General features: G+C 48.1%; 3 protein-coding genes across 3 annotated transcripts in view; 1 reads left to right on the forward strand and 2 right to left on the reverse strand.

Moving 5' to 3' along the window:
• The window catches only part of LOC122385286 (neural cell adhesion molecule 2-like), a 30,352-nt gene extending 16,474 nt beyond the window's left edge, over window positions 1–13,878 (forward strand). Inside the window, exons 9-16 of the mRNA XM_043373431.1 lie at window positions 2,143–2,296; window positions 2,477–2,653; window positions 6,431–6,553; window positions 6,925–7,087; window positions 7,302–7,429; window positions 11,784–11,990; window positions 12,562–13,010; window positions 13,299–13,878. Of these exons, the coding sequence (XP_043229366.1) occupies window positions 2,143–2,296; window positions 2,477–2,653; window positions 6,431–6,553; window positions 6,925–7,087; window positions 7,302–7,429; window positions 11,784–11,990; window positions 12,562–13,010; window positions 13,299–13,532 (1,635 nt within the window). The 3' untranslated portion in view covers window positions 13,533–13,878. The remainder of the gene's footprint in view (window positions 1–2,142; window positions 2,297–2,476; window positions 2,654–6,430; window positions 6,554–6,924; window positions 7,088–7,301; window positions 7,430–11,783; window positions 11,991–12,561; window positions 13,011–13,298) is intronic.
• A 271-nt stretch (window positions 13,879–14,149) lies between these two features.
• LOC122385261 (39S ribosomal protein L14, mitochondrial-like) lies at window positions 14,150–21,842 on the reverse strand. The gene is made up of 3 exons (XM_043373402.1): window positions 21,723–21,842; window positions 14,787–15,022; window positions 14,150–14,442 (listed from the first exon to the last, which is right to left on the reverse strand). The coding sequence occupies exons 2-3, from the start codon at window positions 15,001–15,003 to the stop codon at window positions 14,183–14,185; spliced, it is 477 nt and encodes a 158-aa protein (XP_043229337.1). The 5' UTR covers window positions 15,004–15,022; window positions 21,723–21,842; the 3' UTR covers window positions 14,150–14,182.
• LOC122385263 (damage-control phosphatase ARMT1-like) lies at window positions 16,101–17,020 on the reverse strand. Its single transcript, XM_043373404.1, has 2 exons — window positions 16,138–17,020; window positions 16,101–16,105 (listed from the first exon to the last, which is right to left on the reverse strand). Exons 1-2 carry the CDS (start codon window positions 17,018–17,020, stop codon window positions 16,101–16,103), a joined length of 888 nt encoding a protein of 295 aa, XP_043229339.1.
• Window positions 21,843–23,525: the final 1,683 nt, after the last annotated feature.

Here is a 23,525-nt window from a genome sequence, read left to right on the forward strand (position 1 = left end):
AAAACCTGGTCGGGTAGAGTGACAAAGAGGTTCTAGGTGGGCTGGCACCAGAAAACGGCATCGTCATCGGTATATGATAAGCAGCGCACTTGATATCCAACGGTGACCCAAAACAGCAACATTTTTTAGTTTGACCTGACCTGGAAGGTCAATGACTGACCTGAGAAGGTGAAACTGGGCATCATTGGATTCGTCTCTTCCCAAAGAATCTTTTTGGTCTTTACCGCTAAGCTCTATCTCCAACAGGAATGAAATGGCGCGGGGGGGGGGTGGCAACCCCCCCCCCCATGTGCGTTCTAGGATGGGAAAATGGCATGTGCGGGCGAGGGTTAATATGCATGCAGCATCAAGCACACACACTAAACGACCTCAAAGGAAACATCACCAGCATGTCACTATTTTTGGACGAAGTAGCTAAAAGATAAAAGCAGGCTGCGGTTCGGTGTTGTCACTTACCATTATATGCCATTGGTATGTTTCTATACATCTGCAAAGAAGTACCTACAGCATGCGGATGGGCCATAGTTTCTATAATAAAACAGACTCGAGGTTCCCGGTTTCCACTTCCTGATGGTCGTAAGCGATGGAGGCATGCGATGTAGCACGTAATGCGATACATCTAATATGCACTTGCGTGCCTGTTACCCAGTTAACCCGAGACGGGCCTGTGATGTACTAGCACTAAGGACTGACGTACAACGTGACTTTTGGAGAGCCTCCGAAACAAAGCGTGACCGAGCGAGGCTTATTTAACGCACCGAGTGCGTCCTCTCCTACAGCAGCCATCAAAGCGAGGCTGCCACATAGTGCGGTCACCTGGACCTTTACACTTTCAAAGAGAACCGACTGACCCGGCCGCGATTTTGTTTTAATCAAACCGAAATGACACCTTTGTGGTGATTACAGAGTTCCGTGTAGTCATCGTGACGAGGCGTTTGAAGCTGCTTCACTCTGATGTTATTATTAGGGGTCCCACGGAGCCGGGAGCGACACGACGCGACTCAGAGCTGATTATTTATGTCAGCTTCCTCAACACATTTCTGACTGTTGTGTCTCTGTCTGGGACGTCGAACCACTATGTATGAATACGGAAAACTCCAGAAGCAGACTGTCTCGACTTATTCAAATTCTGTTCACAATGTTTCTTATCTATTTATCACCAGTAAAACGCCTTTTGGGCGATGAACGAGCGAGCCAGATAGTGAGCCCTGCACGTGCGGAAGGGCGAGAGGGTAATTCCAACAGGCTTGTGCAAAGCACCCTTCTAACCGGTCGCTAGCGGTGTGCCAAATTTGAGCGCAATCGGCCTAGCCGTTCCTGAGATCTGGAAGCGGCATTCTGCACGTGCACACGTGCAAACGGGGTCCAAACTGACTTTTGCACGGCACCCTACTAACTAGTCCCCAACCGTGTACCAAATTTGAGCGATGATCGGCCCAGCCGTTCTCGAGATCTGGGAGCGCCCCCTGCACGTGCGCACGTGCAGTAGCACCCTAACCGCAACACATGGGAATGCATTGCCTGGTGGGTGCCTACCTGTATGTTAAGTTTCAACGAAATCGCCCCAGTAATTACCGAGTTATTGAAATGGGAACAAATTTGGCACCTCTTCTTTTTGCATTTTGCACGCGCAGTGGGGGTCACTCACGTAGATCAAGAGTATCCGACCTTTGGTAGAAGGGATGCAGCTTGATCCCACAAAAATTACCGCAAGACAATCGCCCAAGCGGTTGCTGAGATATGGCCATGGGCCTCTTAAAATCACTACTTTTGAAAAACAGCTTGAATACCCTTGACTTTTCACGTGGCACGTGCCACGACGGTCACTGAGATGTATCAAAAGTAGTCAATTACGGGGTAGAAGGGATGGGGCTACCCAGCAAAAAAGACCGCAGGCCAATCGGCCTAGCGGTTGCTGAGATATAAGCCTCTCAAAAGCGTCACAGGCCGGGCAGGGCCGGGCCGCTCATACTGAGATTTTTCCGTTATATTGAAAAGACTCGCTTCGCTCGCTGCGCTCGCTCGCTCGTAACTATATGTACTGCCTAAGCAGAGTAGCTAAGATTGTTCGCACATGCTCAGGGGCCTGGTAAATGGTCGTGACCCTATCGGACCGGAGGCTGACCTATCCTCCCCACTCAGGACAGGCAGCTGGTGTCCAGCGATCGCATTGTGGCCGGACCGCAGCTTCTCATCATCAAGAACCTCACTCCACACGACACGGGACGGTACGCCTGTTTCGCCAACAACACGCTGGGGGCAGGGCTCAGCAACACTGTGAACCTCGAGCTAAAGTGTGAGTAAAGTGATGACGTTACGAGTAAACAAGATGAGCAGTTGAAGTTACAGTGAATGATGCCTGTTACATAAAATACAAAATTATGACCCAATCGAAGAGCTGTTGTCCACCCCCTCCCTGACACACGCATACACAAAATAACTCAGCAGTTGACCCGCTGTCGCCACATATCCACAGACGCTCCGGTCTGCCGGTCCGCGGCGGTACTGCGGCAGTTCGCGGCGCCCTCCCGCGTCACATTCGTCAGCTGCAGGGTACGCGCCCAGCCGCGTCCCTCTCAGTTCCACTGGGAGCTGCAGCCGGCTGACGGAGGCCCAACGCGCACCCTCCTTCGGTCAGCGCACTCCGACAAAGGTGGGGTCACACAGCACCTTGATGAGGTGATGATAAGGTGAGTTGACACTAGCTTTGGTAAAAAACTAAGCTAGTCTGGCAGTAGCGATTTAACCGCGTTTTGTGCATTTCCTATAAAATCAGGTGAGGGTAACAGCAGCCAGAAACTTTATTAAGTTGGAACGATGTCCATCGATCAAGGTCAAAGATCTCTCCCATAACTCAGTGATCCGCAAAATTAGGAAATTAAAACAACTGGAGCAAAGCAATAGCGAAACTATTTCTGGCAAGAAGGAAAAGCGTAATTCTTGCACCATTGCAACATCATTACCTGCAGATAAGACTGAAATACATTCTATTCAGGAATATATGTTAAAATGCTGAATGAGATTACAACTGAAGAGTCATGTCTTAACCCTAGAACGCCTAGGGGGGGTTGTATCAACCCCCCCCCCTGAGGTTTTTTCGAAGTGCACGCTAAACGGCTTGTCGTAGCGGGCTGAAATTTTCAATACCCTCTGGGGCAACCTTTGCGCATCTTTTGCCGAAAAAAATTGATCGGGTCATGTCAGGTCACGGAGTTATGACGTCATAAGAGGTATAGCCTCCGGCCGACAGTTACCAAACGTGTGCGCCGAATCCCTAGGTTTTCTGCCGGTGATACCCACATTGTTTGATGGATCATGATGAAACTTCCCATGCATGTTGGGGCAAGCATTGGCTATCGTGTGGTGCAAGAAAATTGACCGGGTCAGGTCAGGTCACGGAGTTATGACGTCATAAGAGGTACAGCCTCCGGCCGGATTTTCACGAAGTGTGTACCGAGTCCCGAGGTTTTCTGCTGATTGATGCTATACACATTGTTTGATGGATCGTCATGAAACTTCCCATGCATGTTAGGGCAAGTATTGGCCATCGTGTGGTGCAAGAAACTTGACCGGGTCAGGTCAGGTCACGGAGTTATGACGTCATATGTGGTACAGCGTACGCCGCCATTTCTGAGAAGTGAGTGTCTGATAAATGCGCCCCCAGCTTTTTTACGATTGCATGTGGAGTAGTGCATGTATGCTAATAGAACTTTCCAGACATGTTGGGACATCTATTGACTAACTTTTGAAATAAACAAAATGGCCGGGTCATGTCAGGCGGGAGGGACAAAGGGGACAAACACCGGAGGGTGATGTGACACCATATCACTCATCAGCAATAGGCCTCTTACTTTTATAGGGTAAATCCACCAAAAACACCATATATGATGCAGAATTGAGTGGGGAATACGTTGTTGAAGGTTTGAAGTTAATATCTCACACCGTTTTGCCGCAATCGTTGCGCAAAGTTGAAAAAGTTTGATTTTTTTCGGAAAATTTGACCTTTGACCGGTCATAAGTAGGTCAAATGTTGACCTCCCTAGCAAAAAAGTCCTATTGAGTCCTATAGGACAGTCCTATAGAAATTGTGTAGTACTTATCAATAGGAATCCTATAGGATTCCTATAGGATGCCTATAGGATGCCTATAGGATACCTATAGGATACCTATAGGATACCTATAGGATACCTATAGGATACCTATAGGATACCTATAGGATACCTATAGGATACCTATAGGATACCTATAGGATTCCTATAGGACGTGTTGTTCGATAGGACTTGTGATTGGAATCCTATAGGACCTTTACATAGTCCTTTAGGCATCCTATAGAACGTAGTGGCTGTCCTATAGTATTTTTCGGTGTCCTATAGGAATTTTATATAGGAGTCCTATAGGAATCCTACAGGTAACGTAAATAACAGCGGTCCGGTCATACTCGGGAGTCGAACCCAGGACCCTCCGCATAGCAGACCAGCGCCCTAACTAACTGCGCCACCAGGACTAGTGGTTACTATGTTACGGTAAAGGAATGATAACATAGCTCTTAACGACAGTGACTGCATAAATGGTCCAACCTGTCAATAGCCTGAAAATGTAATCTTATTACTTCAACCATTTAGTATTAGAGCGCGTCTCCGAGATGCGAGATCTAGGTGTTCTCGACTGAAATGGCATTTGGTGTACGCAGTGATGGAGTCGTGGAGTGGGCACAAATCTTGTCCTGGGTAGGTACCTATGTACCCTCCTAATTTTTTAAGCTGCTGTAGCTACCTTTAGCATGTATGCATGAGTTGACCTGATGATACCTATTTACGCATATGACTCCGCGTCATTAATTGGTCATGTTCTGTTGACGGTTGTACCAAATACAGAATACAGAATAGTGTACATATTATAAAAGAGAAGTTGTCGGTCCGTCTGTAACAAACGAAAAGTGTCATCCACATCTGGGTGTTTTGCGCCGGAACGGCGCCACGCAGGAGCGTGAAATAGTGTATATAGCGGGCACGCACATGCAAACTACAACATACGCACACAAACAAAAATCTCAGTGATCATCCGTCGTTTTTATTTCCAACGATCCCATGCTTCACACACATGTATATCTGGCGCGAAGACCCACCCTTATGCTACAAGTTACGCTTGCGAAAGGAGTCCTATGGGAATCATATATGATAGTCAGTGTCCTGTAGGACTCCTATAGGAAAGTGTCCAATAGGCATATCCTATAGGATTACCTTTAGAATCCTTTGGGACATTGTCAGATGGGTGTTTATAGGAAAGTATCATATATGAGTCTTATAACACTCCTATCAATAGGGCAGCATCCTAAAGGTAGGTAACTGTCATATAAGAGTCCTACAGCACTCCTATAGGAGAGTCTCCAATAGGAAACTGCCATATAGGATTCCTATAGCACTCTTATAGGACAGTGTCCTATAGGAAAGTGTCCTACAGGTGTCCTATTAAGTCCTACAGGAAATTGTCCTATAGGACAATATCCTATAGAAATCCTATAGGAGTCCTGTAGAAGAGTGTCCTATAGGACAAATTCCTATAGGAATCCTATTGGTCCTATAGAACAGTTCGCCAGTCCTATAGGACTTTTTCGCTAGGGCTAGGACCAAAAAATATACCACCAATCGCGAGATCTCGTTGAGAGCAATCCGTTGGTTTTTTCCGCTAAGCTCTACGACCTTCCGTTTCGAAACGCCAGGGGGGGGGGTCGTAACAACCCCCCCCCCCTGGTCGTTCGTGTTATGAGAAATGGCCTGGTCGTGCGAGGGTTAATAGTTAATACCCAGGTAAATGCTTATTTGAAATTGTTTTAACGGACTTTCACTGGGGTGTTGCGAAAAATGGCTACCTGATTTTTGTCTGTTTTAAACCTATGTGTGCCCCATCGAAGACTTTTCAATACAAGTCGGAGTACCGGGACCAATAATAACTTTTACCCACTACCCAGTGAAAGTCCGTTAAAACAATTTCAAATGAGATTCCAACGTCCAACGTTGTCCACAATGATTAACACGAGGCTAATAACTGTCTTCGACCACCGGTGGACCAGGGAAGAAGCATTGGATGCTACGGGAACGGTCATGCCTCAAACAACTTTCCCTAAATAAAAGTTTTCGGATTTCGCTTGCTTACTCGTTGCGAGTTAGTTCAATGCAAACTTTACCTCGTAAAATGTTTTCATTAAAAGAAAAATATCGTTTCCATCCACTTTGGAAGCTACGGAGATCCGCCAGTGCCCACCATATGCACAAGGTTCACTTTGAACGCACCAAAGATAACCATGTTCAAACGTAATATTCATATTGCATAGGTATGCAAAACAGTTCTTCACAACAAACAGCCCACACATGTAACTTCACACAGTGTGGCCGTACCCGGATTTGAACCCGTGAACTTCCCCCCGGTACAGGTCACAGCAGCGTGTTACAGTGGACGCCCACGGCGGAGACCGACTATGGCCGACTGCTGTGTCGAGCCACCAACTCGCTGGGTCGACAACTGGAGCCGTGTCGGGTCGACCTGGTGCCCCCGGGTGAGTTACAGCTGACAGGGGGGGGGGGGGGGAGGGGGACACGGAACACTGAGTTCAGTCACACAACAGGAAATGGCCGGGTGGATGGAAGTGCCACGAAGTCGAGTGGTTTGTGGCATGATTGTGCCGTGTTATGATAGATTATAAGGAAGAAAAACGGGTCGGAAAGGATGCTTTCTTCCCAAAACATGGAGTTATTTCAATAGCATTTCGATAAAGTCGTCAGTTTTTTACCCAAATGCAGCCATTGGCTGTTGCCAGTATGATACTGACAATTGAAGGTAATGCTGATGGACGTCTCCCGGATATTCAGCGCCCCAAGTAACAGTCGGTGAGCTGAAGCTATTTTGAAGGCGGACCTGTCTTTTCAGAACGGCCTGATCCCGTGCACAACTGCACTGTGTCACTGTCAGAGGCTGTCATCAGTTGCATACCAGGACCCGATGGAGGAATGGCCAACTGGTACACCCTCTGGCTGTACGGACCTGACGAAAAGATAGTCGGGAACTGGACAGAAAACCAGCCGCACTTTATGTAAGTCGCCTGTCCGAAAAAAAAAACGTTCGAGATTCATCACTACAAGAAAATGTTACAAAATGCGTCTTTCTATCAGTGTACAACTCATGTGATATGCCGTATTTAGCAATCCATACACGAGTGTTAATGTCTAATGACTTCTATCATTCGGTACATGTATCAATATCGTAAGCATATCGCTGACCTCGAGAGGGTTGTTTTCTGTTTTCAGCGTCCCTGTGAGTTCCCTGCCGCCCGGTCAGTACAGGGCAGAGGTCACAGCCGAGTCGCCGGCAGGTCGGAGCGAGACGACGAGCCTTCAGTTCCGCCCGCAGCCCAGCGTCGGCCCCCACACAGACGGTGCGTGCTTTATCTGCCGCTCAACGGATAAAACAGTTGGTTCGTGAACCTCAGAGAAAAAATGCAGAAAGGTTACCGGAAACAAAGGCAGGAATGTGGTAATTATTTGGTTGAGCGTCTTAGCAAAGTACCAGCGTCCAGCGAAGCACTACTGAAGTGTCTTCGCTGCTACTTGTGACGAAACTTAGCAATCTGATAATCTGAACAATTAATTAGTTGTTGGTATAATATTTGACCGATGACCATCGATGCAACACACAGCTCGGAACCAAATATTCACTCCCCGCAGCCGTTTCTCAGGCAGCAGCGGGTGGTTAGACTGTACCGGCGCCGCGCGTGTACTGCGGCACAGCCTACCACCCCGCCGTGCGGCTAACACCGCGCTGCAGTCTCCCGCCAGGCGGAGCCATGGGCGTCATAGGGGCGGCGGTCGGCGTGATGTTATGCTAATATATATGTTATGCAATTTAAATAACACTTACACAGTAACAAATAACGGACCCAAGCGGGTGTGACAGCTCTCCCTTGGGTCTTCGATAGAGGAGGCCATGGAGAGACCCATAGCCTGTTGTGGTTGTTGTTGTTGTTGTCGTTCTCTCCCTTCCAGTGTTCGCCACGGGCCGGGCCAGCCCAACGGGCCATGGGCCGGGCTGGGCTACGGGCTGGGCTGGGCCCCCAAATATCATTAGTTAACGGGCTATGGACGGGCCGGGCCAAGAGCTTTGTGGACTATGGGTTTTGCGACTAATGTCAATTTAAGAAAATTTGGAAACTGATGCAAACAAAACCCACTGGGAAAATACTAAAACTAAACCAAATTTAAGCAATGTGAAAGAAAACCTACTTCATATTGAATTTTGGGAATCTTGAGAATTATCCAATATCACATCATGTCACACATAGGAGGGTTTTCATAAAAATTCCGCAACCAAAAAGATCAGAGAATCTCTAGCATCATTAGTTTGATAATAAAAGTTAAAATGTAGTTATCAGAATAACTTACTTAGCACTACAACTCCAAAAACTAAGAAGCCACTCAACAATGATGGGCTACAGGGCTACATTAAGTTTAATACTTATATATGGCGATAGTGAGACAATTCCAACACAGTCTTTTTTCCTTCACCGACGGCTTTTTAACGAACAGAACCTTAAAAGGATACTCACGAAACACACTGTAAGTAACGAGGAATTCTACAGAGTATTTCGCGATGAAAGCTTCCTTAACCCTATTAGTGGCAGGGGGGGTTGTTTTTATCCACCCCTCAGGTTTTTCGGGAATATCTCCGAAACCGCTGAAGCTACGATGCTGAAATTTTCTGACTTTTCCTAAAACTAAATTGGGCACATTCCCTGAAAATTTCAAGTTCATAACTTTACCAGGGGCGGCTCCAGAGCACTGGGAATTGGGGGGTCCTATTCGTGAAGCGAGTCATTTGGGCGAAGATCACGATGCTGCACCAGTTTTACGAACAGTGAATGAAAGGTATCATGTGATAACATATACAAAGTTATTGTGCATCCTCTTTTGACACGTTTTTGCTATAATAGGCGGATCCAGGCGTCCAAAAAGCGGGGTTATTTTTTACCTCCCAACATAGGTGCCCTGACACCGCCTATGCATGACCAATACAATTTTAGTCGTTCTCTCATAAGAAAATTGTAACATAACAAGACCATTGCCACCCTTTTTAGAAACAGTACCAACAAAAACCTTATTTACTATACTTTTTGTGTACCCCCAATCTCAATGATCTGTATCCGCCTATGATTTTTGAAAATGCATATTTTTAGGATCCATGTGAATTCCTGGTTCATTCTCTATCGATCGGCAAAAGTTGCGTTAAGATTGGTTCAGAAACCTGGCCGTGATAAACAGTCTAAAATGTATCTGCAATTTGCCCTTTTTTACCCCCCTCTACCCCCCTATTGACATTTTTTAATTTTTTTTTTTTAGAAATGTAGATCTCGTTGAGCCAAATCGAATGCCGTTTGAATTTTGAAAATCGGCCCGTTAGATCTCGAGATATCAAGGGGGGGTCGTAAACAGCCCCCCCCTGCCACTAATATGGGGTAGCCAGGAGCCTGCCACTAATAGGGTTAAATGTCCATAAATTTGTCAAAATAAATCACAACAACAACCCAGAACCTTCTCAACAAAATTTACGATCATGGCGCCCATGGCAATATGTTTATGTGGCGGCATCTATAGGTGGTAGTATACACCAAGATTACTTTACTACTCGTATACACAACAGTATATCAAATAAATACGTTTTCTAAGTAAGTATCAAGCTGAAAAACAAAATGAAACAAATAGAAAATAAAACCTAGATCACGAAGTCTGAAAACTCAAACGAAAAACAAAATAAGAACTTGATTATATATGTTTTATTATACAATTGGTCAGAATCGCTACCTGCCGCAGCTGCGACAATCAAGAAGTGTTCGCTCATTTTCAATTGATGATGATGATGCGTAAAAGTCGCAAAAGTACCCAATGACATTTCAAACTTACCATGTTTCCTGCTTACGCTGCTAGCGATATCCATATCTTGAAAAGATCCTAACATAAAATAGCAAGGAAAGCAGCAGATAGTTGTCTACAGAGATTCGGTTGACACGTGGGCATGAATTGAAAATAGATTAAATCAGTTTTGCTGATAAATGGATGGATTTTCTCTTTTTTGGAAGACAGTGCTAAAGCTAGTGTCACCTATTCTGTATGCTTTCTCAGGCTTTTGATATTGCAGCATCAATGGAGTGAATTTAACAGCAAGGTCAATCCCAGACATGAGACAGATTCATCAATGCCCATAAGTCAAGCTTTTTTTTCTGCTGGTAAGTGCTGGGAAGTATAGAGTAAGTTGCAAATACTTCCTTCAAGTATGCATTAGTCACCAATTATGCATGAAAATGTTCACACACATCAGCTTGCAAGATAACTTTACTCATAGAATGTGGTTAATATAATCATGTTAACTTTTTATAGGTGTGTAATCATGACCTAATTGACTGAGGTGTTTGCTGTTACTGTTAAAATTTGTGCCATAGGTACTTGAAATGATTATATTCATTGAAAAGAAGGGAGTCATGATTGTCATGTTAATATTCATGCAATATGAATTGTTCTCAAAATAGTGTAATCAATCATGCTTATTATAGCAATAGACTAAGACAATAACTAGATTGCTATTTTTGACGGGCCGGGCCGGGCTGGGCTTGGACATTTTGCCAAGAGCGGGCTACGGGCTGGGCCGGGCTCTGAACCCATGGGCCCGGGCCGGGCTGGGCTGGGGATTTTGGGGCCCGTGGCGAACACTGGACTGCTCCCTTCAGCCTTAGGGCGTAGCCAGTCGGCTCTGGAGGGAGATGAAGGCGGCCCCCAGGGTCACCACCTCGTCGTTGCTGCGCAGGTCCTCGTGGGTCGGGTGGATCGTTCCGAACACACGAAATCGGCTGTTCATCAGGGCGGGGCACCGCATCAGCACGTGTGCCGGGGTATCCGCCTCTTTGCGGCAGAGCTCGCACCGGGCCGCGGGGCACCTTTTGTTTTCGCACCCGGCGCAGGCATTGGAAGGTTTCTTGCCGATTCGGTGTAGATATTGTGAGGACCCCCGGGATCGGCGGGTGGGGGGAGACGGGGCTCTGCAGCTGTCGGTACCAGCCGTCGGGCCAGGCTGCTATGGTCCTCGCGCGCGCCAGCCTTGCCGCTGCTCTCTGGATCGTCTTGGTGTCCAGTGGCGTGGCTTAGTTCTGGTCCAGGGCGGAGGCCTCCCCCGCCAGGGTGTCTGCCCTCTCGTTTCCATGGATCCCGCAGTGCGAGGGGACCCATTGTAGGTGTATGGCTCGTCCTGAAGAGGCCAGAGAGCGAAGGGCTCTCCAGATTTGGATTCCGAGCAGTGTCGTCTGCGCCGTCGGTCCCTCGCGGAGGTGCGCGAGCGCCGCCATGGAGTCAGTGCAGAAGATGATGGGGTCCTCCTCGTGTGCGGGGTTGTCTACTAGATAGTCGGCGGCCGCTTGGAGCGCGATCATCCCCGCTCTGTAACTGGAGCAGAGGCGACCGGCGGCGTCGGCGATGCGGAGCTCTGTCACCTCGCCGTCAGGTCTCTCAATGAACGCGCCTGCTCCTCCGTCGGTGATGCCTCCGGATGCCATAGCCTCGTGACGGAGGACGGACTTTGAAGTGCCTATACCTACTCCTGAAAGTGTAGCCCACTGCCTATATTTTGTAGGTATTGTTAGAAAGCAATGACTTCTTTACGTATAGTTTGAATGTATTGAAATAATAATCTGGGGATTGGGGAATAATAATATGTGTTTGACCATCAAACTTTATTTCCAACATTTTCAGAGAGCGGCGAGTTCTCGGTGAACTCCTGGGTTCTGGGTGGCGCCATCTTCGCGCTGCTAGCCGTCGTCGCACTAGTGATTGTGTCCGTGCACGTCAGATGTCACTGTACGCCGATAAGCGACGTGGGCTCGTGCCGCAGCTCTCCCGACCGGCCGGAGCTGCTCAGACAGCGCTCCTCTGCGCAGCAGCAGCAGCCCATATATGCAGGTGGGATCGCTGAAGACATGCGAGGCTGTGGCTCGCCTACTTGCATCGACCGAAACTCTTGGAAATGGTTAACCAGCCTTACCTAATTATCAGGGAACTTTTGATGGTTGTGCTAAGATAAGTAGCCAAAAGCTTCAGATGTCTATTTAAGCCAATTAAATTGCTCTTACACACACCGTTCCGTGCTTCTATCCTCAGGATACTGAAATCCTTCTCCTCCACGCCGCAACCCCCCTCCGGGCTGGACAGGCAACTTTATCTCATGCGGGCTGCTCCCTTGGAGCGGCACCGCTGCTCCCGAGGGAGCGCACCCCGTAGCCGGGTGCAGTGAGTGCTTTGGGGCTGGGTGGCCTGTCCTCTGGACGGGCTCAGCCCCGGCGACTCACTAAGGTGCCTGCCCAGACCAATGTCTCCCCCTAATTCCTATCATCCTTTCGGCTCTGAAATGGTCAAATTGGACCGAAAGGGCCTAACCCAACAAAACAAACAAACAAACAAAGATATCAATCTAAGGAAATAACCTTGCTCATACAGCAGTTCGCGTTACTCGGTCTACTGTCCCGTCCCACAGAAGTGCAGCGGCGGCGCTCGCCTCATCCGCCGCCCCCTCCGCCACGCCGGCTGAGCTGCGACGACCCGGGACTGGCGCACTATCCAGGACACAGGACCAGTCGCAGCCGCACCCCTCAGCCGCCGGAGAGGGGGCACCGGGAGCGGAGCCGCACCCCCCAGCCCCCGGAGCACACAGTCGCTGAGAGGGATCCGCTCCACAGGAGCAGCTCTCTTCGTCCGTCCCCCGTCCAGCGCGGACCCTCAGAGGATGCGGTCGGTCGGTGGCCGGGGGGACGCGGTGGGACCCTGCAGGCGGTGCGGGGTACGCACCGGACCCCAGTCCACCGGTGTCGGTCCCTACCAGTGCCCCCTCCGGTGGTGACCCAGCTGAGGGGCCGGTCCGTGCAGCCAGCGGATTCACACACTCTGCCCCGCAGAAGGGAGCAACAGGAGACGACAAAGGCGCAGGTAAGTGCTGCTGAAAAGATAAATAGAGTAGACGGGAGGAAAAGTGCAAGTTTGTGCTTAACAAGTTTGGTTAGTTTTGGCCCAATATTTCTGATGTATGAGGTGTTTGCAGCTTGGAAAAATGTTTATCCGAGCTAAGTGGAGGAGTTTAATAATTCGCACTATGTAGCTGTTCAAATAACCGTAGCCTTCCGATAGCCTCTTGCCATAACATAGCTTATAAGCACATAGCCCTTTAGACATATTGAGGATCCGTGAGTAACCACAATGCTTCTTTCCACTGGGCAGTGTCTGAGCCACAGCAGTGAGGACGTGCGACACGAGGACCCCGAGCCGGCCGTCCAGGTCCACATACAGCCGCCCACACCGGCGTCCACCGCGTCCACAGCGTCCACCGTGGACGACCAGGCGGAGGTCCACACACACGTGGAGGCGGAGGACGGCGCGGGGGACGCTTACCAAGACATACACGACCCAGACACGGCCCTGGAGGAGACAGAGACTCCAGACGAGCAAAGATGAGGCCTTAGAAGACGGAAAAATGCGTACAAAAGCGCATAAGTGAGGACTTCGCCGCAGCGACCGATGCAAAAGGAAAACTGATGAGAGTAACAATGCAGTGTGCTATGGATGTTGGTGTATCAAATTTGGATGAACCGAAATAAGTTCCTTTTGCTGTCACCATCGGATACTGTTATCTGATTTGTTATACGGCATTGGTGTTGTTCTTCTAATTGCCTGCGATCAAACGGGTCTACTCTACGCTGATAGGAGACTGTTTTACGCCCACCAACCGTTGCATGTGTTTTTGTTGTAAATGTTTGCATCCTAAGGCATCAAGTTCTGTAAATAAACTAGGAGATGACAATTATTGAAAACAACTGCCAAGAGGCAGTGTAAAATATTTCACAGATTCAGAAATTCAGTGATCGAGTCTTGTTTTGCAGTTACGGATAATGTAAACGAATTCCAGCTTGTGCACACTGCACCAATAATAAAAGCTTCAGTCTCTCCCAAAATGACGTGAATTCTCCCGCCAGACACGAGGAGCTACATAAAGTCACTGTATTACATGTAATAAACTCATCGACACCACTGCTCTACCCAACTCCTCCACTCAGTCACTCACTTCCACTCCCCATCCCACCCCGTTCCTACCCTTCCCAGCACCGCTAGACAAACCGTGTCGCAAGCGAGAGGATCTTGGTGAAATCTCCCGACTTCTTGTGACTCATTCGCTGCAACCTCTCCCGAATCACATTCGGAATGGGCACGTGGATCCTCGTGCCCAGCGGAGTGCCGGCGTCGTCAATGAGTACCACATTATTGGTGTCGAACTTGGGTATCATCGACATGGGGTGCTGGGTCTTGACGCAGCCCACCAGGAGCCCCTTCCGCTTCTGACCGCGGATCGCCATCAGGACCTTGTCACCTGTGGGACGGACGGGAGAGTCAGAAAGGTGAAAGGTGGAGCTGGAATTTGGGACCGGGACTGAAGGGTACGGATGGGGATGGAAGGAAAAGTATGAATACAAACCTAAGCGGGAGACTGTGAAAACGAGGAGACGAGAAAGATTGATGGGAAAAGCTCACGGACAATAATATCTAGCAGATGCTACAACATATTTCATCGCAATCACCAGTCATCCCTCGGCAGAGCTCCAAACAGCCATTCCACGGCAGTAACCCAACTCACCACCCTCTAGCGGTACCTCAACCATCCCCTCCCCTAGACATCACCCTGGCCCCCTACCCCTCATCCCTCCCCCGACTCACCGACGGTGGCCACGGCTCGTTTGTTGTAGACGTGGATGACGCGCGGCGGTCGGCCCTCAGCCATCGCCTCCTTCCCGATCTGACTGTTGTCCACCACCCGCAGACGGGCCAGCTTACGAATCTCACACCGCGGCGCCGAGGTGCTCAGTGGCGCCGCGTGGCGGCAGGCGGCCGAACTAGCCGACCGCAGAAGTGACACCGCAGAACGAGCTAGCATACTGTGCTGAATGAGACACCTGTGGGAGGAGAGGAGGGCATGGTTAATGACCAGCGAAATGGGGGGATAGATGAGATGAGATGAGACACAGTGCGTGTTTTATCTTTGAGGTCAACACAATACACATGGGGTAGTCGGGAGTAGGGACAAATCTGCTCAGCGAGCCGTGATTTGTGCGCAGATGTTTGCCGTTCTTGCGGCATCACGCCATGTCAAACCAAAGACAGATACTAACGGTCGGGTAAATAACATTAAATGTGTTTATTTCAGCACACATTAGTTGAGCAGGTTAATGAGATTGGATCATACACTACCAGGAAATTTAGAATCAAAATCCGCGCTTCTATCAACTCAGTAAGATTATCAACCAATAAACCAAACTAAACACAACCAGTGTAATGTCCGCATAAATCGAACGACAAAAAGGAGCAAACCTGACCGATGATCTATAAATGATCTATAGAAAACCACGACCTGCACTGAACGACCAGCTCAATAAGCGTACGAATTTAGCTCGTAGTTCGACAGAATGATCAAGCAAACTCAACGCTTCTTTCCATTTCCCAGCACAGCCTGTCAGAGCTGTCAGCTTTAGCCACTTTCTACCGCGACCTCAGCTTCAGGCGTCTTCAGAAATTGTGTTCAGCACATTCCCATCACATTATGAGCGTCAAATCTTGTCCAGCACCGTGGCGTGCCGGCAGAACTGAATCACCGCAAAGCTGCCCGAGGTCATCCATTTGGGGTCGAGCTCGGCCGCCTGTTTGGCCCGTTTGATGTCGATGCCGGCCACGCAGTCGGCCTTGAGGACGCGCAGCGCAGCCAGCGGCGCCGGGCTGAACCCCTCGGCGGCACGGCAGAGGGGGGTGTTCACCGGCCAAGGACGGTTTCCAATCAGCTTCCGGTAGTTGAGGTCGCCCTTGCTGAGCAGCAGGTCAGCTCCCTGGAGGCGCCAGTACAGCGGCGGACACTCCTGGCGCATCATACGGAACGGGAAGGGCGACTGCCAGAAGGGCGACTCGGCCATCTCCCAGTGGCCGGTGGAGAGCTGCTTCCTCCAGCGGGCGGCCAGCTCCTGCAGCGGCCCGCTCTCGGCGTCACCCTTCAGCCGCTCAAGCAGCCACGAGACGTCACAGCGCGTGGTATCCGAGACGAACCACGGGAACGCCTTCACGTGGAATGTGATCCGCTGCGCCAGGCCGGAGGCGCTTAGAAAGTCGGCCAAGCACAGGTCGGAGAACAGCTCGAAGCCGGCGTTGTCGCAGATAAAGTCGATGCGTGTCACTTTGCCGCTCTGCTGCAGTTTGTGCAGATACGCGAATATGTCCTTGTGGCGGTCCGACAGCAAGTACTTAGCCAGCTCGGAAAGCTGCGCCAGGGGTGACGTTTTCATCGACATGCCGCCCATCGTGAGGTCGCATTTGTTGCCCCAAAGGCTGATCAAAAGGAACTCCATGAAGGGCACGCGGAGCTGCGACTTGGACAGCTTGGCCACGCCGGACACTGTCTCGAGCAGCGAGGCGGCCAGGTCACGCGCGACCGCCACCGACTGCTCGAAACTCTCCTTCTTCGCCGGGTGGAAGTAGTCATAATCCCTGATGACACCGCTCGAGTCAAGGATGTCGTACAGCTTGCGGTACATAAAGCACTCGACGTAGAGCCAGTCTCCGTCGTGCCAGCGCGGCAGCACGCCGTCCACGCAGGCGGAGTCCAGCACGGCGTTCCACGACGGCACGTCCTCCGCCTCGCCCGTCAGCCGCGTCAGAAAACCGTTCGAGGTGAGAGACTCCAGCAGCGCCTCCAGATCCGACTGGATCATCTCCATCGACTCGCGGCCGAACGCGCCCACCTCCTTGGCCAGGCTCTCCTGGTCGGCGGCGAACGTGGCAATCACCACGCAGAGAATCCTCACCATCCGGGTGCCGACCGTGTCGTACGCCCAGGAGCCGATTATGTTGGGCCGGAGTGGCTCCGGCGGCACCGGCACCACGGCCGGACAGGACACCGCCTGTCCCATGCCCCGAGTGCGGGACGGGCAACCACAGGAAGCAGCAAAAGTGGGCGGCTCAACTGACTCAAACGCGACGCATGTGACCGAAGCCAAAGACACTGAAGTTGCCGCGCTAAACTGATACTATGAATTTGGCCTGAACGGTTTGACGGGAACTGACCGGCGTACTGCAAAGTTTACAGGATAATTTCGCCGTTAACTAGAATTTAATAACAAACATAAACATTACAAAATGAAGGTTCAACTAGAGATTTTGGCTCATAATTTAAAAGCGAAATGTCTCGGTAAAAATTTCCCAAATCGTTGGGACAACAAAAACGTGTGGCGCTGTACAATGATACTCCGGGCAGAGGAAACGTCATAACGATGTTTGTAGGCAGGTATTTTGAACCATTTTGAGCCTACCTTGGACCTTAGTTGTTGAGCAGTGTACATAATCGTTTATTTACCTACAATATTTGTATGCTGCTAAACAAATTCCTAAATTGGGGCAGCTTTGCAAAACATAAAAAAGCAAATAAAGTAACGATTTCAGTGGGTAAAGGCTGAAACAGACTCTTTCGGCGTTCAGGAAATCGCATGCGAGAGCCTATTCAAATACATTATAATATTTCCCGCATTAATCGCATCCGGGAGGTGCGTGCGATTGATGCGAGCGTGCTTCCATGTATTTGAATAGGCTCTCGCATGCGATTTCCTGACTGCGGAAAGAGTCTGTTTCAGGCATAAAACATATAGGTACTCGCGGCATATTGCACATCGTAGGCATACATTGGATGCGTGAATGAATTAAGTAGAACAAAATGAACCGCAGGAGCCAGGAATTTATTTCGGCTTTACTTATTCAGAGCTCAAATAAATGACTCACATTTTGCACATGTATTAGGGAATATGGGTTGACTGTGCTTCATCAGAACCTCTCAAATGATATTGAATTGATATATGATCATCGCTAAAATATATACCTACACCGAATGATGCCTGGTTATCGCTGAGGTCATTGAAGGTCACCAAAGATAAAAATGTCAACAAAAATCCCGATTGTGACTTTTTGCACAAATCGGCGTAAAACTCGTGACACAAAAGAGTTAAAGAGCCTCGTGGAGGCGCATTCGATAGCTCTTTCAAAAACCTTTCGTTGAAATCTTTTCAGATTTGACATCAGAGGCCTCTTGCACCAAAATTCTCTTGCACCAATGCTTGGACTATTTTGCATCGTATACCCAGTCCAGGTCTCAAATGTAACAATTTGCGTGCAAAATTTAGCAAGCACCTGTAGGATTATGTATTTATTGGGCTATTGCAAGCAAATTTACCACCGTTAGATAAGCTTATTCTGGAACCGGTTTTTCGATTTTACCTGGCTAGGTAGTTTGGTGCAAGAGGCCTCAGGTCAACGATTTGGACCACAGAGGGCAAATACAAAAAAAAAAAAATAGACGGATTCGGACGAAACAGTTTTTCCAACAATTTTAGCAATAACTGGCGTCAAATATTGAATCACATTTATTTTGTCATCATCATGTTCATATTGTCAAGACGCATCAAACGAACCATAAGTTGACAAAAAAAATCAACTTCAAAATCTGACCTCAGGTCAAGGTCATAACCTGACCGGAAAAGGTCATTATGCATATCCATCGATCAGCATTGATGACCTGAACTCATTCCAGATGATTCCATGGCCGTACTACGCCTCTATCAAGTTATTGCCGAAAAACTGCTTGCGACCTTTTATGACTTTTCGAGTGACCGTTGACAATCAGGTGCGCCCTTCCAAACGCATATTGGTGGTATGATCATGTTTCTGTAAATACCTTGTGGTTTTGACCTGTTTGTTCAAAGCAGGAAGCATCTGTACTTTTCCCATTGCCTTATTAAAGTGAGGTCACACATCTGACCTGAACCTAGGTCACAGATAAAAAAAACGAGATAAACCATTTGTTGGCATTGACATCCTTATGAACTTCACTGATTTTCGAAGATCTAGAAGATAAGTAGTAGAAATAAAGTGATCACATTTTTTTTTTACTTAGCTTGACCTGGTGACGTGGCCATGAGTGAACTTGGGTCGAATTGTCAAATTGAATAAACGATGCAAAATTGATGTATGATACCTAAGCTGCACAAAGTTTCGTGGCGTGCATCTTTTACCATAGTAAAAACCTGAACGCTGTTCGATCGCCGTTTTTATCAGCATTTTTTATTACCTTCCTAACCTACCTATATTAACCCTCGCCCGTATTGGTGTTTTTTTTCCAGCCGCGAACGTATAAGGGGGGGGGGGCGGTCCGTTGGACCAAGATTACTTTACTACTCAGTTAGACCCCCCTTGCCATTTGGCCCCTGATCGAGCTAGAGCTTCGCGGAAAAAAACGAGCGTGTTGCCCGTGACGAGAGGAAGCCGATGATACCCAATTTTAAGGTCCTAGGTCATTGGTTGACCTTTAAAGCCAGGTCAATGACCCAAAAGTCCGGAAAATCGGGACCTGTTAGAACGTCGTTAAGTGTGACTGCTATGGAGTTTTTCGGGGTGCTAATCACGAATAGCATGCTAGTTTTGATCGCAGATGATGTATTCATTCATTTAGGCCAGGTCAGGTCAGGCCAACCAGTAGGGGTCCTGCCGGGTATTCGTAGTAAGTGTCAACCGCCTCTGACAGCTTCGTAACATGTTACAAAGGCACCAAAACTACTTCGTAAGCGTTCATATGGTTGCTAAATTCGAATTCAGCTCGAAAAACTGGTCTAGAAACATGTAAAACTCGAAAAAGTGAACCGAGGTCAATTAAGGTCAAAGACCTGACCTGACCTTCAGGTGACCTTGACACCCACCCTAATGCATGGGGGCGACATCATATCAAATGTTTGAACGCTTTAAACCACGAAAAGACTGCAAACGCGCTGCTAATGCGAGCCGACATACGCCGAATCGCGATTCCGGACAAACATGGTCTCGAAAAGTAGGTCACAGGTCAAAGGTCATTTGGGTCAGGGTTATACAATTTTCAGGGTAGGTGTAAACTTGATTAACGCAAGAGTACTGAAAATTTCGTCGCGATCGCGATCGAGAGGAGCCTAAGCGAGGCATACTGAAGCATACATGCACAGCAATTTCTACACAAGTTAATCCAGCCGCAGAGGTGCATTTCAAAAGACATGATAGTGATACTCTATTCAATGTATCCACTGCTACTTTATATTGGTTCTGGAGAAGACAACAGTGGAAAACACAGCTAGCATCATCTTCCATTATTGGAGAGGACTGGATTTAGCTGTACTTTTATGATTACTCTCAGTGGCATGCTACTAATTGTCATACCATACCTATTTATACCCTATCACATTATGCACATTCTTTGAAACAAATCAACAATCCAGAAGTGCCACACATTCAACTTAGACATAATATTCTGCACAAAGCCAGTTGGGCAAACTAGGCTTCTGGAACAATAATAAAAAATGGAGGCACCAAAAAATAATTCTTTATGACCATATTTGGGCATCAATGCATACCTTGCTGCTGATTGTTTGGAACAAGCTTTTGTTCAAAGAAGGAGCTTGACTAAGACTGCACAAAAATGTTGACACTATCTAGTTCTACTGAACACAATATTATTGTACATATGATAATCTGGTTAATAAGAGGAATAGAGGGCAATCAGAAAATGCATTCCCTGCAAATAGCAAATCTGAAAAGAAAAGTCTGAAAAGAAGTGGCTGCTGTCACCTAGGGGACAGACTGCAAAACATGGCATTTGCAGTGTAGGTACACACCCGAGGTGTGTCCAGTTTTATGGGAGTGCATGCCTGGCTAGTAGTAGGGATGCATCATGCAACTGGCTGGCTAGTAGGTTAACACTTACATGCCCAGTACAAGCATAGACAATCTCTGCAGGAGTTTGGGCATTGGTAGAGCAGACATCACACGAAGGTTTCCCAACCAAGGAGAGGCGCTGTAGGTTTGTAGGTTGTAGGGTAGGTTTGTAGGTTGTAGGGTAGGTTTGTAGGTTGTATGTTGTAGGTTGTAGGTTTTTAGGTTGTAGGTTTGTAGGTTGTAGGTTGTAGGTTAGGTTAGGTCAGATTAGGTTAGGTTTGTTTAGGTTTTGTTAGAAAGAAGTACCTCCAGGCATAGCGCCTCTCCTTGGTTGGAAAACCTTTGTGTGACGTCTGCTCTACTAATACCGGAGTTTGATTATGAAAGGTTCCAAAGTTAATTACAAAATGAATTAGTTCAAACATCACTCTTCTTTGATTTAAAACTAAAAATTAAACTGATGACCTTAATTTGCATGCCTATGTATTAAGGCTTTATTTTAAGGCACAACTTAATTTGACTTTATTTGTAAGCCTGCACTGTGCCTTGCACACCTGAGATTTGTAACTGCATGCCTGAATCACGCTAGCGGAGTCTGGCCTGGGGGTATGACATGGGGTTACAGTCTGGCCTGGGGGTATGACATGCAGCACAGAGCTATGCCACAGTCCACACAGGATCAAACACAAACCCGAATCCAGGACAATGTCAATTTCTGCCACTATCCGAACAAATCTTTGCATGGCTGTTTTCAACCAGAATAAATAAAAACTTAGCCTAATGGTATACCCTGACATAACCTAATATATAGTTACACTGTTGCTACAATGGACACTTTCTTTTAAAACCTATCTATCCCATAGCTGATGATGGATTCAGATTACCTGTTACCTTTTATAACGTCCTGTTGTAGAGAGTCCTTGGCATTGACCAGTTCTATAGGTCAAATGTCAATGGTCCTTGGCTTTTCTTTTCCTCCTAGGTTGACAGTGAATGGGTTTAAGAATACAAATAAGAGCATAAACACCTCAAATGATTGAATACAACAAATATTTTTTCAGCTTTCTTTTTGTCACCACTGCGCATGTAACGTAGCAAAATTATCTTCAAAGATATTTATAAATATATTCATAGATCTTTTTAATGAAAACTAAAAGATATTAATTCGTGATTCAACCATAAACTTTGAGTATTTATTTATTTCCACAAATATTTATTCTAAAACAAGTTTTACAATAGATTGCTATTGGTTGCTATGGAAACTGGCCAGGAACAATTATTTTGCTTTGCTGTGCTGCAGTTTGTTGGGTTGTAAACGTTGCAGATGCCGAATGTTGAGTTTGAGTGTTACTTAGTGTGCAAGGTGACCGTTTTTTTTGTGCCGATTTTTACGTTTAATTAGATATAAACTATTTGCCTATAGGAATGTGCGTGAGGTGGCGGCGGAATATCGTTATTTATAGCCGCCCATTCATGGGGCCCCCCTGCTCTGCTTGAGGCTAGAGAGGGGTCGTGGGGAATGGATCTGGACCTGGGATATTCCCCACCCACCCCCAAAAAAATTGTTTCCGTATTCGGTATTGCAGATGTATGTTTAGGGGTGTACATTTTTGCGCTCATCGGACGGTCCCTTGCCCGCTCATCGCAATTTGAATTGGATGCAAGTCACCACTCACCAACAAGGGGCATTCGCGTCAGTGACCTAAATATTGACCTGGAAGGTCAACCTACAACCTTGAACCTAGGGCCTGAAAATAGATATAATTGTTACGGGCTACACTTGCATTTCTCAATCCCACGAAACTATATACATATAGCCCTGTCAAGGGCCGAACAGTGTGTGTGTGGGGGGGGGGGGGGAGGGGGGCTGACGCTGATGCGCTGCATAGGTAAGTACGTGAGATGCGTGAGATGCTGTACCAAAAGGCCAATACGGGTGAGGATTGAGGCCAGGTCAGGGGAATAGAGGTCGGTCGGTACGTGGCCCTTCGCGTCATTCAATGCTACCTAGTAATCCTGGCCATACATACTTCCCAGCCAGCAAAAAAATGTCTGGGCCGTTGGTTTTCCTTGGCTAGCTCCGGCATCTTACTCCGGCCGAGGTCGGAGGTACGGCCAAGGTCTGAGGCATAGGCGGCGGAACGGGTACCGGGGCACCGTGCCCCCCTTGAATTCTGCAAGGAGGGCACCAATAGCAAGTTAGCACCACCACTCGTTTCACTCGTGCATTAACGCACTCGTGCTTCAATCCATCCACGTCGTGCGTTAAAACCGTTTATGCACGGGAATTCTGAGGCTCTACTGGAGCTGACACACGATCCTGGAGCTCGCCCGCACCACAGCCGGACATAAGCCGTATCAGCCGTGTCGTACCTCAACCGTGCTTCAGCCACAGTAAGCCAGAGCAGCTACGGCCTACGAGGCAGCCGGACTTGGCCGTAGGGAGCCGGACTTGAGCCGGATCTGGCGGTCCGAAACGGCATACCAATTCGGGAGCGCGTACGGCAAAAGCTGGCTAGCCGGAATAGAGGCTAGTGCCGCCCCAACCCAGTGTCCCAAAATTGAGTTTTGTCTAGGGTGTCAGAGGGGAGAATTACCCACCAAAAAGAGGGGAGAGAGTGAAAAACTGCTGATTCGATTAGATCCAAAAAGAGTGAAAAACGGCAAAAAACATGCATTTTATTCTAAGGTGTG

Source organism: Amphibalanus amphitrite, unplaced genomic scaffold (assembly GCF_019059575.1).
Source record: "Amphibalanus amphitrite isolate SeventyFive unplaced genomic scaffold, NRLGWU_Aamphi_draft 000213F_arrow, whole genome shotgun sequence".
Taxonomy (NCBI): domain Eukaryota; kingdom Metazoa; phylum Arthropoda; class Thecostraca; order Balanomorpha; family Balanidae; genus Amphibalanus; species Amphibalanus amphitrite.